General features: G+C 42.0%; 1 protein-coding gene across 3 annotated transcripts; it reads left to right on the top strand.

Annotated features, from left to right (window-relative positions):
- Window positions 1-451: 451 nt before the first annotated feature.
- si:dkeyp-118h9.7 (sacsin) lies at window positions 452-19185 on the top strand. Of its 3 annotated transcripts, XM_061792432.1 has the most exons (11): window positions 452-530; window positions 1095-1195; window positions 1804-1899; window positions 3000-3076; window positions 3350-3395; window positions 4571-4658; window positions 4806-4917; window positions 5062-5208; window positions 5303-6734; window positions 7261-7349; window positions 7444-19185. In XM_061792432.1, exons 5-11 carry the CDS (start codon window positions 3367-3369, stop codon window positions 18228-18230), a joined length of 12684 nt encoding a protein of 4227 aa, XP_061648416.1. In that variant the 5' UTR covers window positions 452-530; window positions 1095-1195; window positions 1804-1899; window positions 3000-3076; window positions 3350-3366; the 3' UTR covers window positions 18231-19185. The 3 variants fall into 3 exon arrangements, with proteins under 3 accessions (XP_061648416.1, XP_061648417.1, XP_061648418.1); XM_061792433.1 differs by lacking the exon at window positions 1095-1195 and having other exon boundaries at window positions 483-530; XM_061792434.1 differs by lacking the exons at window positions 452-530; window positions 1095-1195; window positions 1804-1899; ... (3 more) ...; window positions 4806-4917; window positions 5303-6734 and having other exon boundaries at window positions 5068-5208.
- The last annotated feature ends 62 nt before the right edge of the window (window positions 19186-19247 follow it).

Raw genomic sequence — 19247 nt, 5'->3', positions numbered from 1 at the left:
ATATATATATATATATATATACATATATATACATATACATATATATATATATACATATATATACATATATATATATTGATCCACGACGCGACAAAAGGGACATTTAAGAAGTTTAAAAAAAAACTGAATAAAATAAAAAAAAATTAATGTGGCATTGATTACATGCAGATGTCGACGCGACCACTTAAATATAGATCACAATAAATGGTTGGGCAATTTCCGGACATTTGCGGACATTTGAGACGGGAGACACTTGGCAGCCATGAAAGGAACTTCGCCAAAGCAATACTTCAATCATGAATAATTTAGGCGAGTTGAGTGCACTGCAAATGATTGGAAGCAGTAAATCATTTTAAGTCAATAACGTCAAAGTGGTTGTTTGCTTCAGAAAGCCTCGTTCAGAAAGCGTGGAAGGAGGCTGGGACAAAAAAAAAAAAAAAAACAGCGTGACGTCACTCCAAACTGGGCCTTTAAATAAGACGGCCGCGACAAGCAAACGCATCATTGGAGGAAAAAGGAGCACGACCCAGGTAATGGACTGTATACATTGTTAAAATTCTTATTTTTATTATTCTTATTGTGCATTGGTGATATTTAGGGAATGAATGCATACAAGTCAAACCAAATGTAATGTGATGTTCTAGTTGCAACTGCCATTTAAACAAACAACATGAAAATGTACTCAAGTTCAAGATTGATGACACTAGGACATCGCATTTCATTTCATTTTACTATTAATTGATCTTGATCTCCGAACTTTATAAATTTACGCACAAATTTAAATGTGTACTCTTGAGTTGCTGATGGAAGCCAAACATGCCAGGGCCGAGTTTTTTGCTTGTTTGTATTATTTTTTTTTTTTGTCCCAATCTTGCCCTGATTGTCTATTATAATTCGTATACTAGTTCAACCTTAATCTGGACAGTTTTCCCTATCAGAGGAAGTCCTACGAGGGTTACTAAATAAATGAATGAAGATACTGTGTGACTCAACGACCGAACAAATATATTATTACATTTTGCGTATATTTGTGGGTTATATGTTTTATTAACAACTAATCGGGTCTTTTATTTGTCTTTCAAATTGTGCGATAGGGTTGCAAGAGTTCAGTTTCGTTTCTTCTGAAATGGAATCCTTCATTCCGGCGCAACAGCGCCACCCGTGGATGCTCTGAATACTACAAGAGGTTCAAAAAGTGTGTACAGTGTAAATTATTTATATTATTATATATATCCATCCATTTTCTGAGCCGCTTCTCCTCACTAGGGTCGCGGGCGTGCTGGAGCCTATCCCAGCTGTCATCGGGCAGGAGGCGGGGTACACCCTGAACTGGTTGATATATTATTATGAATTAGCTAAAATACAGATTCGTTGGTACTATTTAGGAAATATAGTACACAATCAACAGTAAAAATAAAATGTAATGCAATGTTCTAGTCACATTTTATTCTAACTCGAGCCATTAAGAAGCCAATACGTGACAAAAAAAAAAAGTCAACACTGCAAAATCAAAATAATAATAAAGCACGATAAAAGAACATAAAGAAATTAACTGGTTTAAAAAAAGGTGTAATTTAGATACAATGGTATAGGCTCCAGCAGCCCGCGACACGAGTGAGGATAAGCGGCAGAAAATGCATGGATGGATGGTATAAGCAGCAAGCAGCAACTGTGCGCCTGATCTGTGGCCTTTAAAGTGGGCGTGGCCTAGTGGGTGATGTCAGGAACATGGCCTGTGAGCCTCTGGATGTGACTTTTGGCTTACTCTATATTTAGTTTCTTTTTTTTCTTTTTTTTTTTTAGATGTTTATCGCTAGGTTATCATCGCCATCTTTTCCTGTCAGCCCTGTTCCTTGTGGTGACCAATCAGCTCCCTCCAGCCACTCGTATCAACCCCAGGTGTGTCTCGTTGTCTTGTCCATTTCTTTGTTATTTGCTAAATAACCCACTTACTTGCTGTTTTTGTGTTCAAGGCAAAGCCAGAGCTAATATAAAACACTGATTTGGTGGCATATTAGCGCCAAGTAACTATGTTGAACTGAGGGGAGGAACTTCATTTAGTCATGCCATAGCCTTAGCTAATAGAAAACAAATGTTGCTACTTTTGGCCCACCCTAGTGGTGGTCAAGTGAAGCTTCATGAAGCACTGAGGCTTTCCGAACAATTGTGCCGAAAAAGATTCAAAGCTCCAAGGCTTCAGTTATAGTGACATCTGGTGGACAACTGAAGCCATAGCAACCTCTCGAGAACACGACTGAAGCACTGGCACTGTTTCCCATGACAGCAATAAAAGTTCAGAAAAGTCTGTATGATCATTCAAGTGTTTTGTTCATTCATACCAAATAATGATGAAATCGACATGACAATAAAATATGCAGATGCTCTCCCCGATACGCTAAAACACATTCCACATAAGCCCAAAGAATAAATGCAAATTATATTAAATCTTAAATGTGGTTAATGGTTTATTTAACGCTTTGAGCTTTATTTAAAAACTGCACTAAAAGTCCCTAACATTATTAGAGATCCTCTCTACTTTGGAAATGATCATGCTGTGTGAATTCAGAAATATTTTGTTTCACAGTTTGTGTGTGTGTGTGTTGTTTTAAAGGAAATCCTCTAAAGGTAATTGTTTGCCATTTGGGGACTTGTATGGTTGGCTTGCCAAAATACTCTTGACTCTCCAAATCGCTATCTCCTCAATGCTGCTTTTTATACAGCTAGTATGGTGCCAAACCACTCAAATCTGTCAAACCTGTCAAGCTGTCATTGGCTCAGAATGCGTTGAAACACCATGAGCCATGAAATATTATTATTATTTTTTTTTTTGAAGGAATGAAGCGCGACGCGAAACAGCGATGATGTTCGGTCACGTGGCACTGTTTGTGCTTTGATAAAAGCTCCGACGCAGCGTTTGGAATCACTTCGCTCCGGGAAGAGTGACACAAGCTCCAAAGCCTCAGTATCATTTGCTCATCCTATTTCCTTTTCTTTTTCAGAAATCTTCTCATTCACTGCCATGATATCATGCAAAGCTTTTGCTTGATGACATTGGAAAGACCTGCTTGATTCTTGGGTGAGTCTACAATCGATCAATTCAACCATTTCCCACTATATAGCATTTGTCTCCAGGGTCAGGGGTGAGCTCGAGCCTATCCCAGCTGACTTTGAGCAATAGGCCGGGTACACCTTGGACTGGTGGGCAGCCAGTCGCAGGGCATCAGTTCTATTTGAAATCATCTTGTTCCAAGTTTAAAAAGTGAATTAGTGTAATATATAATAGGACGTGGACACAATAATAGGTGTACTCACACGTATGCTCCAAAACCATACTCTGACTGTTTTACAGAAGCCAACCAATGAAAGATGAGCATGAGCACCAAGAAAAAAACACGGTAAGTGGCACAATGGTCTTTGTTTGAACCTTCTGAGTGACGCTAATGAATGTCATAACATTGTTATAAAGCATTTTAAACACTGCACATGTGTGTGATGTGTCCAATCATGTTTTCTCTGATGCCTTTCCTGTGCCGCCCTATGCACTAGCCATCGTTTCCACTAGTCACAATTACATTACAGATAATGAATGGAAATGCCAACTATTCAAAATGTATGTACAAGTTGTCTCGTTGTATGTGGGGTGTCATGTTTTCAAAAACGGTTAAGATTTTAATCATCGGTATGCGTGTACTCCGCATAAGATATGCATTGTTGACAAAACGGAGGATAATGGCAAAACTTGTCATTACGTGCGCAATTGGACAGCGCCAGTCAGGAGGTCTGAAGTTGTGTTGATATTGTACCACCAGAGAGAATAACATAATGGTCTCATCCCTAATATTATGCCTCGGGAGGGGAAGAAAAAAAAAAAAAACATAAATAATGATGAAACTAATTTTCTACCAATTTAATCAAAGACAGATGTCATCTATGTCATAAAATGTTTCAGACTGTTCAGATGTTACTCCTACTGTGATAATGCACATTGAAAATGAAGGCTAATTTAAATAATCCTGTGTCGTTCTGTATGTGCGTTACTGTTCCTGGCGTTCAATTTACAGGTAAAAAGTACATCACCGACTGTGGTTCTCCTTCCCACAGGAAGAAAGTAACTATACTGTTAAAAACACAAAAACAATAGCTTTTTAAAAAAAAAATATATATATTTTGCGGGGGAATACATGGTAAAAGTCACTGGCTTTTTTCATCTGGCAGCTCGGTGAAGAATCGAAAATACAATTGGTGCTTTTATTGTCACTATGAGGGTTTGAGTGCGCTTCACACTCACTTTTTGTCTGAAGTAAAATTCAGTAGCCAACCGATTTGTGCTGACCCTGGTTGTCATGGTAGCGCCATCGGCACACACCGCAGTAGTATAGTGTGAGCAGTTGGCTTATTTTGCATGAGACAGGACAAGTCTTCAAACTTGAGTGCTGTGAAAAGAGCTGTTTCGAAAGGGTTAAGGTTTTTTAACTCTTGATCCTTGGGTTATTTTGACCACATCAAATGTTTTAAGTGGTGGAACCAAATGCCGAGATGTCTCGTTTGAATCTTACTCTGTTTGTTCAAGGACTTCCTTCGGGGCCACAGCGCCACCATTCATTGACTACTTGAAAGACATCCTGCGTCGGTACCCAGACGGTGGACAAATTTTGAAGGTGGGTGTTGTATTTATCTTATCATATGATTAGAAACCATTACTCAATGACTTGTTTTTTCTTGCAATATTTTAGATGTATATTAGGACTAGACATGGTTGATGGGTAATGTGTCTGGCTTTTTCTTTTTTTTTTTTTTTAAATCAGGAGCTGATTCAAAATGCAGATGATGCTCAAGCCACCAATGTGACTTTTATCCATGATGAGAGAAGCTACGGGACTAAAAGTCTTTGGACTGATGCCTTGGGAAGTTTCCAAGGTAACCATGATGAAGATACTCATGATTCACTGCGATTCTTTTTTTGTGGGTGACATTATTGTGTGTCTTTCCTGAAAATGTTGGTCAAATTCCAAATCATATGACCTGTGTTGTGTAACAAGTGGCCTTGTTATTTTTGCATAGGACCTGCTCTGTACAGCTACAACAATGCACCATTTACTGATGAGGACTGGCAAGGAATTCAGGCTGTCGGGAGGAGCATCAAGCGCAATGATCCCACCACAGTCGGGAGGTTTGGGATTGGCTTCAACTCTGTTTACCACATAACAGGTAAACCCCTTCCCGAATGTCCTAAATATACCTTGGTGGAGATTTTGGTGGCACGTTTGTTGACGGGACAAGGTGTTTTTCAATACATAAACAGATGTTCCAAGTATATTCAGCTCTGGCTACCTTGGCTTCTTGGATCCCCAAGAAAAAATATTTGGGGAAACACAAGGCGGTTTCCGTTGGTCGCTGGATGACACTGAGCACCAAGAAGCTCTGACGACTATGGTCGATCAGTTCCAACCCTTTCGGGACATTGTTATGCTCTTAAGCAGAAAAGAGTGGTCCAAAATCATTACTGAAGATCAGCACTTTGATGGGACAATTTTCAGATTCCCTTTGCGTGCCGAGGCGTCTGAAATTTCGGATAATTTGTACAATGAAGAAAAGGTTGTTCAGCTTTTTGATAGCTTCATTGCAGATGCAGATTTGAGTCTGCTGTTTTTGAAAAACGTGACCACTGTGACCTTGATGCACATTGATGTCCATGGCTCTGTGAGCACAAGACTTGAAGTCAAGTCCTCGGCCTCCACAGATGTCGTTTTGGAACCCCAAGACGAAACCGTAATCGAAGGTTCGACCAGACTCAACGTGATAACCATGAATTCCAAAGAGCACAAAGAAACCAAGTGGCTCGTGACAACGTGTACCATGAAGGAAGGAAATATAGAGGAACTGGATATCCTCACACAAAAGTTGAGCTTTGTTCCACGAGTTGACTTGGCATTCCCTTGCGGAGAGACGGGGGCTGTCAGCGGGGGCCGACTGAGCTGCTTTCTCCCGCTGCCGAACAACGAAAGCAACAAGACAGGACTGCCAGTCCATGTCAATGCCTGCTTTGGCCTCACAGATAACAGGCGACACATCAAGTGGCAAGAGGAAGATCAGATACACGACGAACAAGCCGTGTGGAACGAATTGCTGATGAAGGCAGTGCTGCCACAAGCGTACCGACTGATCATTCGAGACGCCGTCAGACACGCTCAAGAGGCTTTTCTCCCCGTCTCCTCAGTTTATGATCTGTTGCCGGATCTCGCCAAGATTCAACACAAGGACAAATGGTACGCCATCGCCGTGGATGTCCTTCATCAGTTGTTCCAAGAAAATGTGGCTGTGCTCTCCCTCGCCAGAGATGAAAGAAGATTCATCAGTCCGTTGGAAGCTGTGCTCCCTTGCACTGGCCCAGTTAGACCTGACATACTGGCTGCCATTCGAAGAACTTTGCTTTGCTGTGGGGAGAATCTTGTAACTTGTCCGAGCAATGTTGCAAGAGCCATAGAAGCGGTTCACCCGCAGGCCAGCGGCCTAAAATATGCGACTCCAGCGTTCCTCAGGGATGTCCTGCGTAGTGTTGACATGCGTTACATGTCCAGAGATGACAAACTCTGTCTTTTGGAGTTTATTCTGAGTGATGGAAAATACCAGGATCTCCGGGGTCTTGAGCTTCTCCCACTCAATGATGGCTCTTTTAGAGCTTTCACAGACAAAGAGGAGGACACTGCCTTGATTGACAGCAAGGAATTTCCAAGGTAATGTAGGACTGTTAAGAATGTCAATTGTTTGGAACTGGATTAATTGTGTCTTGAATCAATTATTAATTGAGTCAAAATGGAGTGCACTATGTGGCTCTGACCAGCAGAGGCACTGTTGATTTGGTCTCAACTAGTTTGTGGCCAAGGAGAACTTCTATAAGCCACATTAAATGCTGACGTGTTACAGAAGACACTCAGAGATTCTCCCATTCCTTTAAAAAAAAAATGGTAATTTTCCATTGTTGATGAAGGATATTTAATAAAATACCTGCATCACATCAGTAAGGAAAATCGTAAATTCTGATTTTATAACGATAACAATTCTCAGTTTTGCTTCACACTACCAGAGATGTATTCATTTAACAATATGTTTATTACTGTGGTTGTAGTTTGCTGTGGTGTAGAAATAAACTGCTTCACATCAAGTGGTTCTAAAATGTAGTTTACCGTAATATTAGATATCATGATGATGAGTCCATTTATTCTTCATGAATAATGAACAAAAGTTCCATATTCTCTGCAGAGTCTTGCTACCATTTTGCAAACACCTCTTCATCCCGGAAGACTTAAGCCCAGACTGCACTGCCCATTTGAAACAACTGGCTCTACAAAGTAATAACATTTTATATTATATTTTTTTGAAATATTCTTTTTTTTTTTGTCCCCGTCTTCACAATGCACTTATGTTTTTGATGTCTTTCCACAGGATTATTCAAGATAATGGTTATTGATGCAGATCAGGTGGCACAGTACATCAGGAGGTATTTGCCCGAGGACTGGAAGCTGTTGAACACAGAGCTCGTTAGCTGGGACATCAACAAAAGTTTGCATCCACCAATAGACTGGCTCCAAGAATTTTGGAAGTTCCTCAACACTCACTTTACATTGTTAAACCGTTTCATTGACATTCCATTGATACCGGTGGGTCCCCTCGCTTCCAATCACTCTGTATTACTTGCTAAAATGAATCCAAACACAACTCTTGTTTTCCACCAAAGGAGGCAGATTAGTTTGCCAGATGAAATAGCTAAGTTGGTGACAAAAGTCGGTGGTACAGTGGTGAGAGGAAATGAATGGCTTAAGCATGACGACCTTGATTCTTATGTGCTGTGTCCATCTCCAAGAAGTATTGTGACTATCTTGATGAACATCGAGTATCAGCATCTCGTCAAAGAACTCGAGACTACGTGTCCCAGCACTCGAAAAGAACTGAAGGAGTATCTCTCTTGCCTGGATTCTCTCTCCAACAGCGAGAGGGATCTCCTCTCAAAGATGCCCCTGTTTCAAAATACACAAGGTGTGCCTCTCCCTGCACATTCGAAAAAGGCTTTGCTTATAGGTTGCGGTCCAAAAGTACCAATGGACCTTCCAATGCCCGACTCAATAGTGCAATGTATTACAGAGGCTGATCGCAGACTATTGCAATTGCTCAACATTAATCTTTTGGACACAGCTCAAGCAGCTCATCTTCTGATTGATAACATTGAAGGCAGAACCTGCAACAAAGAGGACATTGAAAAGATCATGACTTGGATTTTACAGCATGGCAGTATCCTTTTCTCCCAAAATAAGAATTTAAAACAGCGCTGTCAAGAATTAAGCTTCATGGAAGCAAATGGAGTGCTGAAAAAGACCTCACACTTCCTCGATCCAAGAGTTAAAATTTTCAAAGTCATTTTCGACACTAGTTTCTTCCCCCCTTCTCCATATTTGCAAACAGTGCAGATGCTTGAAACCCTAACAGATCTTGGTATGCTGAACAGCGAAGCGGATGTGTTTCCTGAGCAATTGCTGCACGCTGCCGCAGTGATCGATGGGCTGAAAATGAACTCACAGACTTTCAGAAGAGCTCAGGCGCTCTTAAACATGCTCGATGGTCACAGTCTCCTGCCTAAGTTTTCTGATGCACAGCTTCACAGCCTCAAAATGCTGAAATGGGTTCCGTGTGCTAACCCCGGCAATAATACAGACCAGATTTCCCTCTTCTGCCCTCATGAGATAAGACACTCTCAGTATGAGTACATTGTTGGGCATGTAATGCCTCTAATGGGAAGCCTGAGTGACAGAGTTAGCAACAAACTTGGTCTCAAATGTCTGCCCCCACCAGAGAAAGTGAGAGACAATTTGTTTGTCTTGATCGCTAACACAGACAAAATGGATGATCCTGACACAAACGGAGATTTCAAAAGGAGGTTGCATAGTATTTACAATCACATGCAAGATCAAATTTCTGACTTTGCAACGTTAATGGATAGTAACGTGTGTTGGCTGTGGTGCGGTGACCAGTTTTTTCCGCCTCGGGATTTGGTTCTAGACTACCCACAAAATATAGATCTGAGCTTGTGGGTGAGGAAATTACCAAAGGAATTCTTACCATATGAGAAGCTCCTGAAAGAGTTTGGTTTGAGATTGTTGCTTTCGGAGCATGATATTGTTGACATTCTCCACTCAATCATGAAAACCATTGAAGAAAGACAACCGCCAACTGCAAGCCTCTCTGAGATAAAAGTTTCAGTAGAAATTGTCAAATGGATATGGAAGAAGAAGATGACGGTTCAGGAGGACATACCAGTGCCAGTCATCACACATGGGGGTCAATATACCCTTAAATCACTGTGCACGGCTGTTTTCTGTGATTTGAGCAAAAAAAGTTTGGAGGGGCTTCAATACAGCAAGGAGCAAGTGCATATCCTACATGAGGAGATTCCAAAAGCCGCTGCTGAATGGTTAAACGTCCAGTTCCTGAGCACGCACATCCTCCATCCTGAGCTTGTGGGGATTGAGCAGTGTGGACAATCTGAGCCGATAACAATGAGGATTAGAAACATTCTTAGAGAGTATGATGATGAAAGCGATGTCTTCAAAGAGCTCATTCAAAATGCAGAAGATGCTGGAGCAGACGCTTGTAAATTCTTGGTGGATTTCAGAATACACAGGAATACCCCTGAAATTCTCATAGATCCTGGCATGGCCCTTTGTCAGGGACCTTGCCTTTGGGCATTCAATAATGAAAAGTTCACATCTGATGATTGGGATAATATTGTGAGAGTGGGATCTGCCTCAAAAGAACACAAGGTGGGAAAAATTGGCAAGTTTGGACTTGGATTCAACACTGTGTATCATATCACAGACGTTCCTTCAGTCCTAAGTGGAAACGGACTCCTCATACTTGATCCAAATGTGACTCACCTTAAAAAGATCATCAGAAACAAATCAAATCCTGGAATCAAGTTGGACCTCTCCCAAAAGCAACTATTTCATTGTTTCCCTGGTCAATTTGGACCATATGAAAACATTTTTAATTGCAGTTTCACCACACAAAGTCCTCCAGACCCTTATCAGGGTACACTGATCAAACTTCCTTTCCGAACCGAGGAAGAGGCTCTCGAGTCAGGGATAAGCACCAAAGTATATGACAAACACAATATTGTCTCTTTTCAGAAAGAGTTTACAAATGATTCTCAAACGCATATCCTATTCCTGAAGAACATTAAAACATTGTCTTTGCAAAATATCTCAAACCATGCAGCAACTCCTCCGAGAGATGAAGAAATACAAACAGTCCTCACTGTCACCAAAACTACTTTGAGTACAATCAGAATTGCAGACATTTATCAGTCAAAGCAGATTCAAGCTGAAAAGTTATTGCTTAAACATGGTGAGAATTGCAAAGAAGTTATTGGCTGCTGTACCGCCAACATTGTCCAAATAAGCAGTGAGCAATCTGGTAGAAGACAAAGTCAGTCATGGCTTGTGCACAACTGCTTCGGGACAAATCAGTCTTTAGAAATGGCCCTGCAAGACAACAAGCAAGCCAAGTTCTTCTTGCCGATTGGGGGAATAGCTGTGCCTTTGCGAAAAGATCCAGAAAGTGGAAACTTTACCACACCAGAAACCAAGCTAACTGGCCAGGCGTTTTGCTTCCTCCCACTTTCCATTCACACTGGTCTCCCAGTCAATGTCAATGGAACATTTGCTGTAACAAGCAATCGTAAAGGTCTGTGGGAGAGTGGTGTGAAACATGACTGGAACAACGCTCTTCTTCAGGATCCCATAGTGACAGCCTATGTTACAACACTTTTGGTATTAAAGGACATGTCGGAAAACGGCCAACTGAAAAGTTATTCTTATCACACCTTTTGGCCTGACAGGGAAAAAGTTAGTGACACGTTCAAACCATTGGTTGATCAGTTTTACTCCATCATCACTCAGCACCGCATTGCCCCAGATGTCTTCTGTGATGGCAAAAAGTGGTGTTCAGTGAACAGTGCCATATTTTTACACGAGAGCATGGAAGAAGATGAAAAGATCCATACACTTGTAATGCAGGTCTGTCAGAAACATGTCAAAGAACCAAACCATGTTGTTCCTCTTCCACGCTGGTTGAGAAGTAACTTCACACAGGCTGGCTTTGAAAAGGTTTTACAGGAGAAAACATGGAATTGGGAGAGGTTTTATCAAGATTTGGTGTTTGAGAACCTTGCCACCTTGGACACGAAGAGTAGAGACACTCTTTTGTTACATGCCATTGACCTTAATTCCGAGGAAATTGACCATCTATTGGTCAGGTATCCGTGCATCCCCACGATGGACGGACACCTCCAGCATATCAAGAAACTTGTGAATCCATCAGGCAAACTGGCCTGTCTATTTGAAGACGAGAATGGGAGATTGCTTGGAGGTACCGAGAATGACTTTTGCTCCTCGAAGAGGATTCAACGTCTGCTGGAGCTTGGAATGGCAGATGACCATCTTGCACTGGAGGCTATCGTTGAGAAAGCAGAAACAATCCAAACCTTTTGGAAGACTGACAAAAATAAAGCATATGTGTATTTGAAGTGCCTTCTTGAACTCATGAAAGATCACATGTATGACAAAGACTCCTCCCACTGGAAAACATTAAGAATGATCCCATTTCTCCCAGCATTTCGCTTCTGTGGTAAAAAATTAGTCCTGAGCACGCCAGCTAACATTTTCAGTGAGGACTATTCTCTGCTTGTTGACAAGACACAACCTGTCCTGGATCATTCTGGCCTGAACATACACGCTAGTGATCCTATCCTAAAAATACTAGGGATTTGTGACAGCCCAGTACCAGACATCGTACTCCAGCAGCTGCAAAAAGCAGAGGAGCAATCGCAATCCACAGACAAATCTAAGCTTCTCAAGATGGCTTATGAATGCTACAGATTTCTGGATAGCTGCATCTGTGACTCAAAGAGGTCTAAATTCATTTCTCAGAGGGCTAATTCATTCCCATTCATTTTTGACGGCAATAAATTTGTCAACGTGAGCCGTGTCGCTGTTGAAGGGCAATATGAAGCAAAGCCCTACCTCCATGTACTTCCACCTGCCTTTGCTAGTTTCCAGAAACTCTGGAAGAGTGTCGGTGTTGAAGACTCATTCACTTTGGACCAGTTTGTTACTGTGCTTCAGGAAGTCCACTTGAAACATGGAAACAAACCCTTGCCAAAGGACGATCTCGAAATTTGTCTCTCAATTTTAAACAGAGGGATATACTGTGCCAATGAGAAGACCACAAGCATCTGTCTCGTACCCAATAAACAAGGGGTTTTGGTACCTGCCTCCCAGGTATTTTTTGATGACAGCCCATGGATGCCAGTTACTGCGGATGTTATGCTCTGCCACAAGGATATCCCACGTTCTATGGCACTTCATTTTGGAATCAAAACGACCAGACATCATACTCTAAACCATGCAGTTGAGAACCTCTCACCAAATTCTTTCAAGTTTGAACAGAAGGAGGACCTAACTGTTAGGATTAAAAACATAATTTATGCCTATCCGTCAAAGAAGGATATCCTTAAAGAGCTCATCCAAAATGCTGATGATGCAGAGGCAACAGAAATTCACTTTGTTTGGGATAGACGACAGCATGGCACAGAAAAAACCTTTGGAGAGAAATGGAACAGGCTACAGGGCCCAGCACTCTGTGTCTTCAACAACAGTGTGTTTTCAGATGCAGACCTGGCTGGCATTCAGCAGCTGGGAACTGGGGGAAAGCGCCATAGTCCAGACAAGATCGGAAAATATGGACTTGGATTCACTTCGGTTTTCCATTTGACTGACTGCCCCTCAATCCTCACTGGAGATTACTTACTATGCATTTCAGATCCCAATCAAAATTACCTTGAAACCGAGCATGAAGGTGCGGGCATTGGCTATAAGCTAAATGAGACTTTAAAGGAGATGTTTGAAGATGTTTACAAATCCTATCTTCCAGACAAATTTCCTCTGAAAGACGGAACTATGATTAGATTGCCTTTAAGAACTCTTACCATGGCAGAGACTTCAAAAATTTCACAGTGTGAAGTCTGTGAGCATGACTTGAAATACCTGTGTGCTGCCCTATCCGAGGACCCCGAAGGGCTCATTCTGTTTCTGAAGAATATCTGCAAAATTGAGGTCCATGAAATCAATAATCAGTCAGATGAAATCACAACAATCTTTGCAGTTGAAAAGAAAACACTACAAACAAAAGAAGAAAAAGAGGCTTGTGTGCGGTATCTTCAAAATGATGTTCCAGCTGAAGACTCAGTCCCACGTAAGGCAATTTATGGAACAATGATTTCAACCTCAGAAAAGAGGCAAAGTAAATGGATCATTGCAGAGCAGTTTTCCACATTCCAGTCCAATGATGGAGAAGGAAAACATCCACAAGCAACTGTAGCAGCATGTGTGAGCTCAAAAAGTCCACCCGGCTGCAGTGTTTTCAAAGGAGGAGTCTTTTGTTTGCTTCCTTTACCGGGCACAACTGGTCTACCTGTGCATATCAATGGAAACTTTGAGGTTGACTCTGCCAGGAGAGGCCTTTGGAAAGAAGATGGTCAGAGTCTGAAAGCAAACTGGAATGAATTTTTGAAAAACGTCGTCATTCCGCCACTGTATGCAGATCTTCTTCATTACATCAGCCAAACCACTTCAGTGAAGACAGTCAGTCATGCAAAAATTGACTCATGTTTTACTCAATCATACTTTTGTTTCTGGCCAACAGTGTCTGAAAATGTTGCTCAGGAATGGCATGAAATGGTACATGAGGTGTACAGATCCATTAGCAAAAGAGGCCTTGACGTTATTCCAGTGCTGAGGCGCACGACACGTGTAACTACTAAACAGCCATTAACCACTACCACTGAGTACTTTATTGACTGGCGGGATGCAAGAGAAACCACATCAACGACCGCACCTTACATGGAATCATCCATGTATCAGGAGATAAATCACATTTTGAGGGACCTTGGCATGGATCTGGTTCCCTTCACCAGAGAAATGAGGAGGATATGGGATGGTTTCAGAACTGCTGGCATTGCTGTAAAAGATGTAAATCCTTCAAGTGTGCGAGAATTCTTGAGCGCAAAGGCTGTCCATAATCCAAAGCGAACAACCAATGTGTTACCACTGCCTGTATCTGACACACTAATCAAAAACCCAGATAGATGCTCAAAACTTCTTCATTTCTGCCTAAGTGATATCTGCCACGAAAAGATCACAGGTGATGATTCTGCTCTACTCAACGGGCTTCCTCTTCTTCTCACAGCAGATGAGGTTTTGAGGGTGTTTGACAACAAATCCCCAAAGCTGATATGCAAGTACAGCAATCTGTTCTCTGGCTATGAGGACAATTTTGTACATTATCAGACAAACCATAACCATCTGAAGGTGCTACAAGCTCTGAGCCTCGCAAGCAACTCGACAATTACTGACGCTTACGACTGGTTGAAGCTCTTGATCCAGCAGAATCTGGACAAATGTGAGCTTGATCCGCAGCATGGTCTTACTGTTCCAAATAAGGAAATGCTAGCCTGGCTGAAATTGCTATGGAGGTTTCTATTAAGCGATATAAAAACCAAAAGGCCTAGTGGTGATAAACATTTCACATTAACTGATGTGAAAGACCTATTCAGTGATTTCTGCATTTTACCTGTCGTGTCCCCAAGGTCAAAAAAGCACCTCCTTCAAAAAATGGAAGGCATGCCCAGCGTGATTCGTTACCAATTAGACAAATATATATCAGGAATCTTGTTCAAACTCGGTTTCATGAAGCTTGACTTAGTTTTTTTCCGAGAGTTTGACCATCACATATTTTCACTTCGAGAACCCGAATTTATGAATCTGAATGACAAAAGTTCTGTGCTGGACCAAGTCGTCGTCATAAACCACTCAGAATTTTCCCAGCTTTCTTCTGATGACATGACAGAACTTCAAAACTTCCTGCAATCTGGAGAGTCCAAAAACTGTCCGGAATATCAGAGGAAGCTCCGGTCGCTGCCTCTATTTGAAACAATACACTGCAAAAGAGTGAGGATTGATGGCCATGAAGTGGTTTACATCCTTGAAACACAGTCATTAAATCAATTCTCAGACTTGTTGAAGCCTCCCGAGAGCAACAACATTTTTCTCAAAAACAATCCTGAGAACATCAGCATCTCTCAAACTTTGAACATCCAGACCTTGAATGATCTGCAGTATTTCATGAAGATAATACTGCCTGTCGTCCATAAACTCCGAAAGCGTCAGAAGATTCAGTGCCTAAAACTGTTACTATCACTGCAAAATTCCGACAGTTATTTTAATCATAAATCCAGCATAATCTCCAAACTGAAGACTGTGCCAATGATCTGCAATGCTGAGGGCCAACTGATGCCAATCTCGTACTACTTTGATGACAGAGTTGCCTTGTATCAGGCAATGTTGCCCCGAGAAAGATTTGTGCCTGAGAGTGTTTGGACTGAGCTGTGTGAAGGAAAACAATACAAAGAACAACCGGCACGGGAGTTACTCCAGGAACTTGGAATGAAGCATGTTGTGTCCAAAGGCGATATCATATGCTTTGCAGAACAGTTAGAGTCTGAAGCTGGAGCAAAGGGTCACTCTCAGGAGCTGAAACAGAAATCCACCTTAGTTTTCCAAGAAGCCTTGATTGTTGCAAGAGATGAGGAAACACTGCTGGAGAGCATCGCCAACATCAAGTTCATTTTTCCTGTTAAAGTACAAAAGAAACTGTGCGATTATCATTTACCATTTGTGCCAGAGACCACTTCTGTCCAAATCAACGGCTCTTTAATTGACAACCATTACACTCACAATCAAGAACTGATTTGGTCTTCAATGCCAATCATACATCTGCCAGTAAATACGGAGGAGGTTCTGAAAAGGATTACACAAGCGGGAGCTCATGATCGACCGCCTGCGGAGTGCGTAGCCAGAAACATGTTTAATGTTTGCCAGTCACCTTGTGAAACGGCCGTTCAGATTGAAACCCGCGCCGCTGTCTTTCGAAGTTCTTATGACTACTTGCAAGTAATCGATTTTGACAGCCGATCACTGAATGGTCTCCCACTCGTGCTGGTTGAAAGAGACAAAAAAGTAGTGAGAACGGGCAATGTTGCTCTTTCACTCCCCCATGACTCTGACTTTAGGCCATATTTGTACAAAATTCAAACATGCGATACTTTCTATTGGCCATTCTTCAGGAAGGTTGGTGTGAAGGAGGTACCAACTGCACTGCAGTACTGTTATGTTCTGGGAGCAGTCAACGCTCATTCCAGTGCTAAAACCAGACTAAACCAAAACCAACAAAAATCAGTTGGACGCGCTGTGCAGCAGTTGTTCCTGTTATTAAAAAAGAAGTGTAACCAGTCTCTTTTGGACAGTGTAAAGACTCTGTACCTGCCTGCTGTAGATGGAAAACTCCACCCATCCTGTACACTGTACTTCAACAACACAGCGTTTGACCCCCAACGGTTGGAAGAATCACTGGAGGAAGAGTTCCTGCTGCTTGAGAAACTCAGTAGATGTTATCTGGGCACCGACATCTATGAGCATTGTCGACTGCTGCAACTGCTACCCCAGAAACTTCAACCTAAAATGCTATCGCCGGTCACCAAAGAGAAAGTCGTAGAGTCGCAAATGCAACTTTGTGAGATTAGTCTGACCTGTAAGTTTCGTGGCTGGTTTTACAAACATCTGTCCTCAGGCGCCTTCATACATGGACTGGTATGTCTTATAAGAGAGCAGTCAAAAGGTGAAATAACTCAAGAGGAGGCTGTGGACATGTGTAAGAAAATATTTGGCAGCATAGAGATTGTGTGTTGTACAAGCCTGATGACGGAGCTGTGGCTAGAAGACCGAGTGCTGAAGAACACAGCCTGCGAGACCGACGTTTGTGTCCAACAAGATCAAAGCCGTAGCATCTTTTACCTGAGACACAATGACGCCATGCTCCCCAAGGTCATAAATGAAGTAAACATGACTTTGACAAAGGTGATCAGCTCTCTTTTAGGTGGTAGAATTTTGTCAGAGCACCTCCTTGTCCTCGGACAGCTCCTCTTGTGTGACAACCTGCAAGATGTTCGTAAGACTCTGGCCAAGAATGGGATCCACGACAGTGTTGATGTAGAAAGTTTTCTCGCCAGCCCACAGGCCTTGAAAGGAGAGATTCCGGAGGAGTGGCATGATTCCTTAGATATGAATGTCCTCAACAATTTTGAAGAGGGAGAATCTGTAGGGTACTACACTAACGACAAGTACATTTATGCAGTCATTGTGGAGGAACTACCTGGACAATCGGGACCTTACTCCCGGAGATACAAAATAAGAATTGGTGAAGATGAGCCCATTGTAGTCAGTATTGTAGACCTGTATCAGTTTAAATGTGAAAACAATCCACAATGTGAGTCTGACGCACTGCAAGCCACTGGCAAGGCTTTACAAGAAGTGACATTCCAACACTCTTCATCTTCCTCATCGATAAGAACTTTACCGGCAACTTATGAAGAGGCGGTGGAGGAAATTGACCAAAGCTTGGCAGCGATCTGGACTCTCCCACAGGAGGAGAGGATGAAACCCAGCAAGCGACTGTACCTCAAATGGCACCATGACAAAAACCCTCAGTGCCACTATGTTATAAAGGCAGTCAAATACATGAAAAGCAGAACTTTCGTTTCATTTGGACACTTTTACCAGCAATGGGATGAGGAGGCTTTGCACCACAGAAATGGCAGAGAACGATTTGTCCATCGATACCATTTCTACAACTTTTGGGGCCATCATGAAGATGTGGCAAGGCCAAACAAGGGGGAGGCCCAGCGCTGGTGTCGGCAGGCCCGCTGTGATCTCAATGCGGCGCACAACGAAAGTGGTGGGGGGAGCGCAGAATGGTGTCTGTTCAAACTCCACCAGGCAGTGGAAAAGTCCCTCATAGCTGTTGAGTACAAAACAAATGGCCAATGTCTCGGCGGCACAATTTCAGCCATGGCTGAAAAAGTCTCGCGCTATAGCCCCCTGCTGGGAGACCTGCCTCTGAGCGTGGCCCAGCTGCAGGCCTTGGGTGTGGATGCTAAAAAGACCCAATATCCCAACCACCATCCTTTCCCCCGCATCCCAAATGAAAGGTTCCATTCGGCCAATTTGGCTGCAGCATTGGACACGGCAACTAAGCTTCTTACTGCAGCGGAGACATATGTGAAATAACGCTCTGCAATTAACATAACCATATAGTGTACATCCTTAAGACCTGTTTACGCTTTTGAATTCAGTGGACCAATCCTATTACTGTTAACCTGTGAGTTTGATTGCAATTCTTTAAGCCTGGGACCGGAATCAAGACACAGCTATGTTTGTATGACGGCAGTAATGCTATGTCATGTTGCCATCTTTCATGACTTTGTATGCATTTTGATCTAGATTAAATATAGAGTATATAGAGCCTGGATGGAGTTACTGTTATTATTTCCTACTACAATGTATGGACAAATGTGTTCTGGTGTTTGTTTGCTAAACCCAAATCCACAATTTATTAAAGACCCTATCAAAATTGCTTCATTTGATTGGCTAAAACGCTAAAATTCACAGTGGATATTCAAGTCTACACACACCCGTTTAAATGCCAAGTTTTTGTGACAAAAACAATCTTACTAATACTCATTTTAAAACCTTGTCCACTATTCATGTTGCATATAAGCTGTAACCCTCAAAGGGGAAAAAAAAAAATTGTTTTGGGAGCGGGGAAGTGAAAATAACCAACTGAGGTAATGTTATTGCAGTCTGTCTTCAAACCTAAGCAAACATATTACAACTAATGTTAAACGGTAGAAATCATATACCTGCCACCATTTAAAGTGCCTCTGATAAACCCCAAATAAAATTAAGCTGTTCTTGTAGGCTTTTCCTGACATTTTCCTTTCTAGCGGAAGCCTGAAGATTTTGTGCCAACACTGATTGCTATTTGGAACTGTATGGTGTTATTTTCACCAAACACGCCTTTAGGAATTATGGCCAAAATGGTGATTGGTTTAAAAATGTCTTTATGTCTCCAAAGTGTTCTGTAAATTGACTGTCTGTTGTACTAGAGCGGCTCCAACTACCGGAGACAAATTCCTTGTGTGTTTTGGACATACTTGGCAAATAAAGATGATTCTGATTCTGATGAGTGAGCATTGTTTTTTTTGTTTTTTTTTTTAGTGGACCAGCATCCCTAAACAGATTGTT

Source organism: Phyllopteryx taeniolatus, chromosome 12 (assembly GCF_024500385.1).
Source record: "Phyllopteryx taeniolatus isolate TA_2022b chromosome 12, UOR_Ptae_1.2, whole genome shotgun sequence".
Taxonomy (NCBI): domain Eukaryota; kingdom Metazoa; phylum Chordata; class Actinopteri; order Syngnathiformes; family Syngnathidae; genus Phyllopteryx; species Phyllopteryx taeniolatus.
The sequence above is the reverse complement of the archived record's forward strand: the minus strand, read 5'-3'. Positions and strand labels throughout refer to the sequence as shown.

Coding starts and splice junctions, on each gene's coding strand:
- si:dkeyp-118h9.7 (XM_061792432.1), top strand. CDS start 3,367: ATGAGCATGAGCACCAAGAAAAAAACACG. Junction 4,659..4,805: donor ACGGTGGACAAATTTTGAAG/GTGGGTGTTGTA, acceptor TTTTTAAATCAG/GAGCTGATTCAAAATGCAGA. Junction 6,735..7,260: donor GACAGCAAGGAATTTCCAAG/GTAATGTAGGAC, acceptor TATTCTCTGCAG/AGTCTTGCTACCATTTTGCA.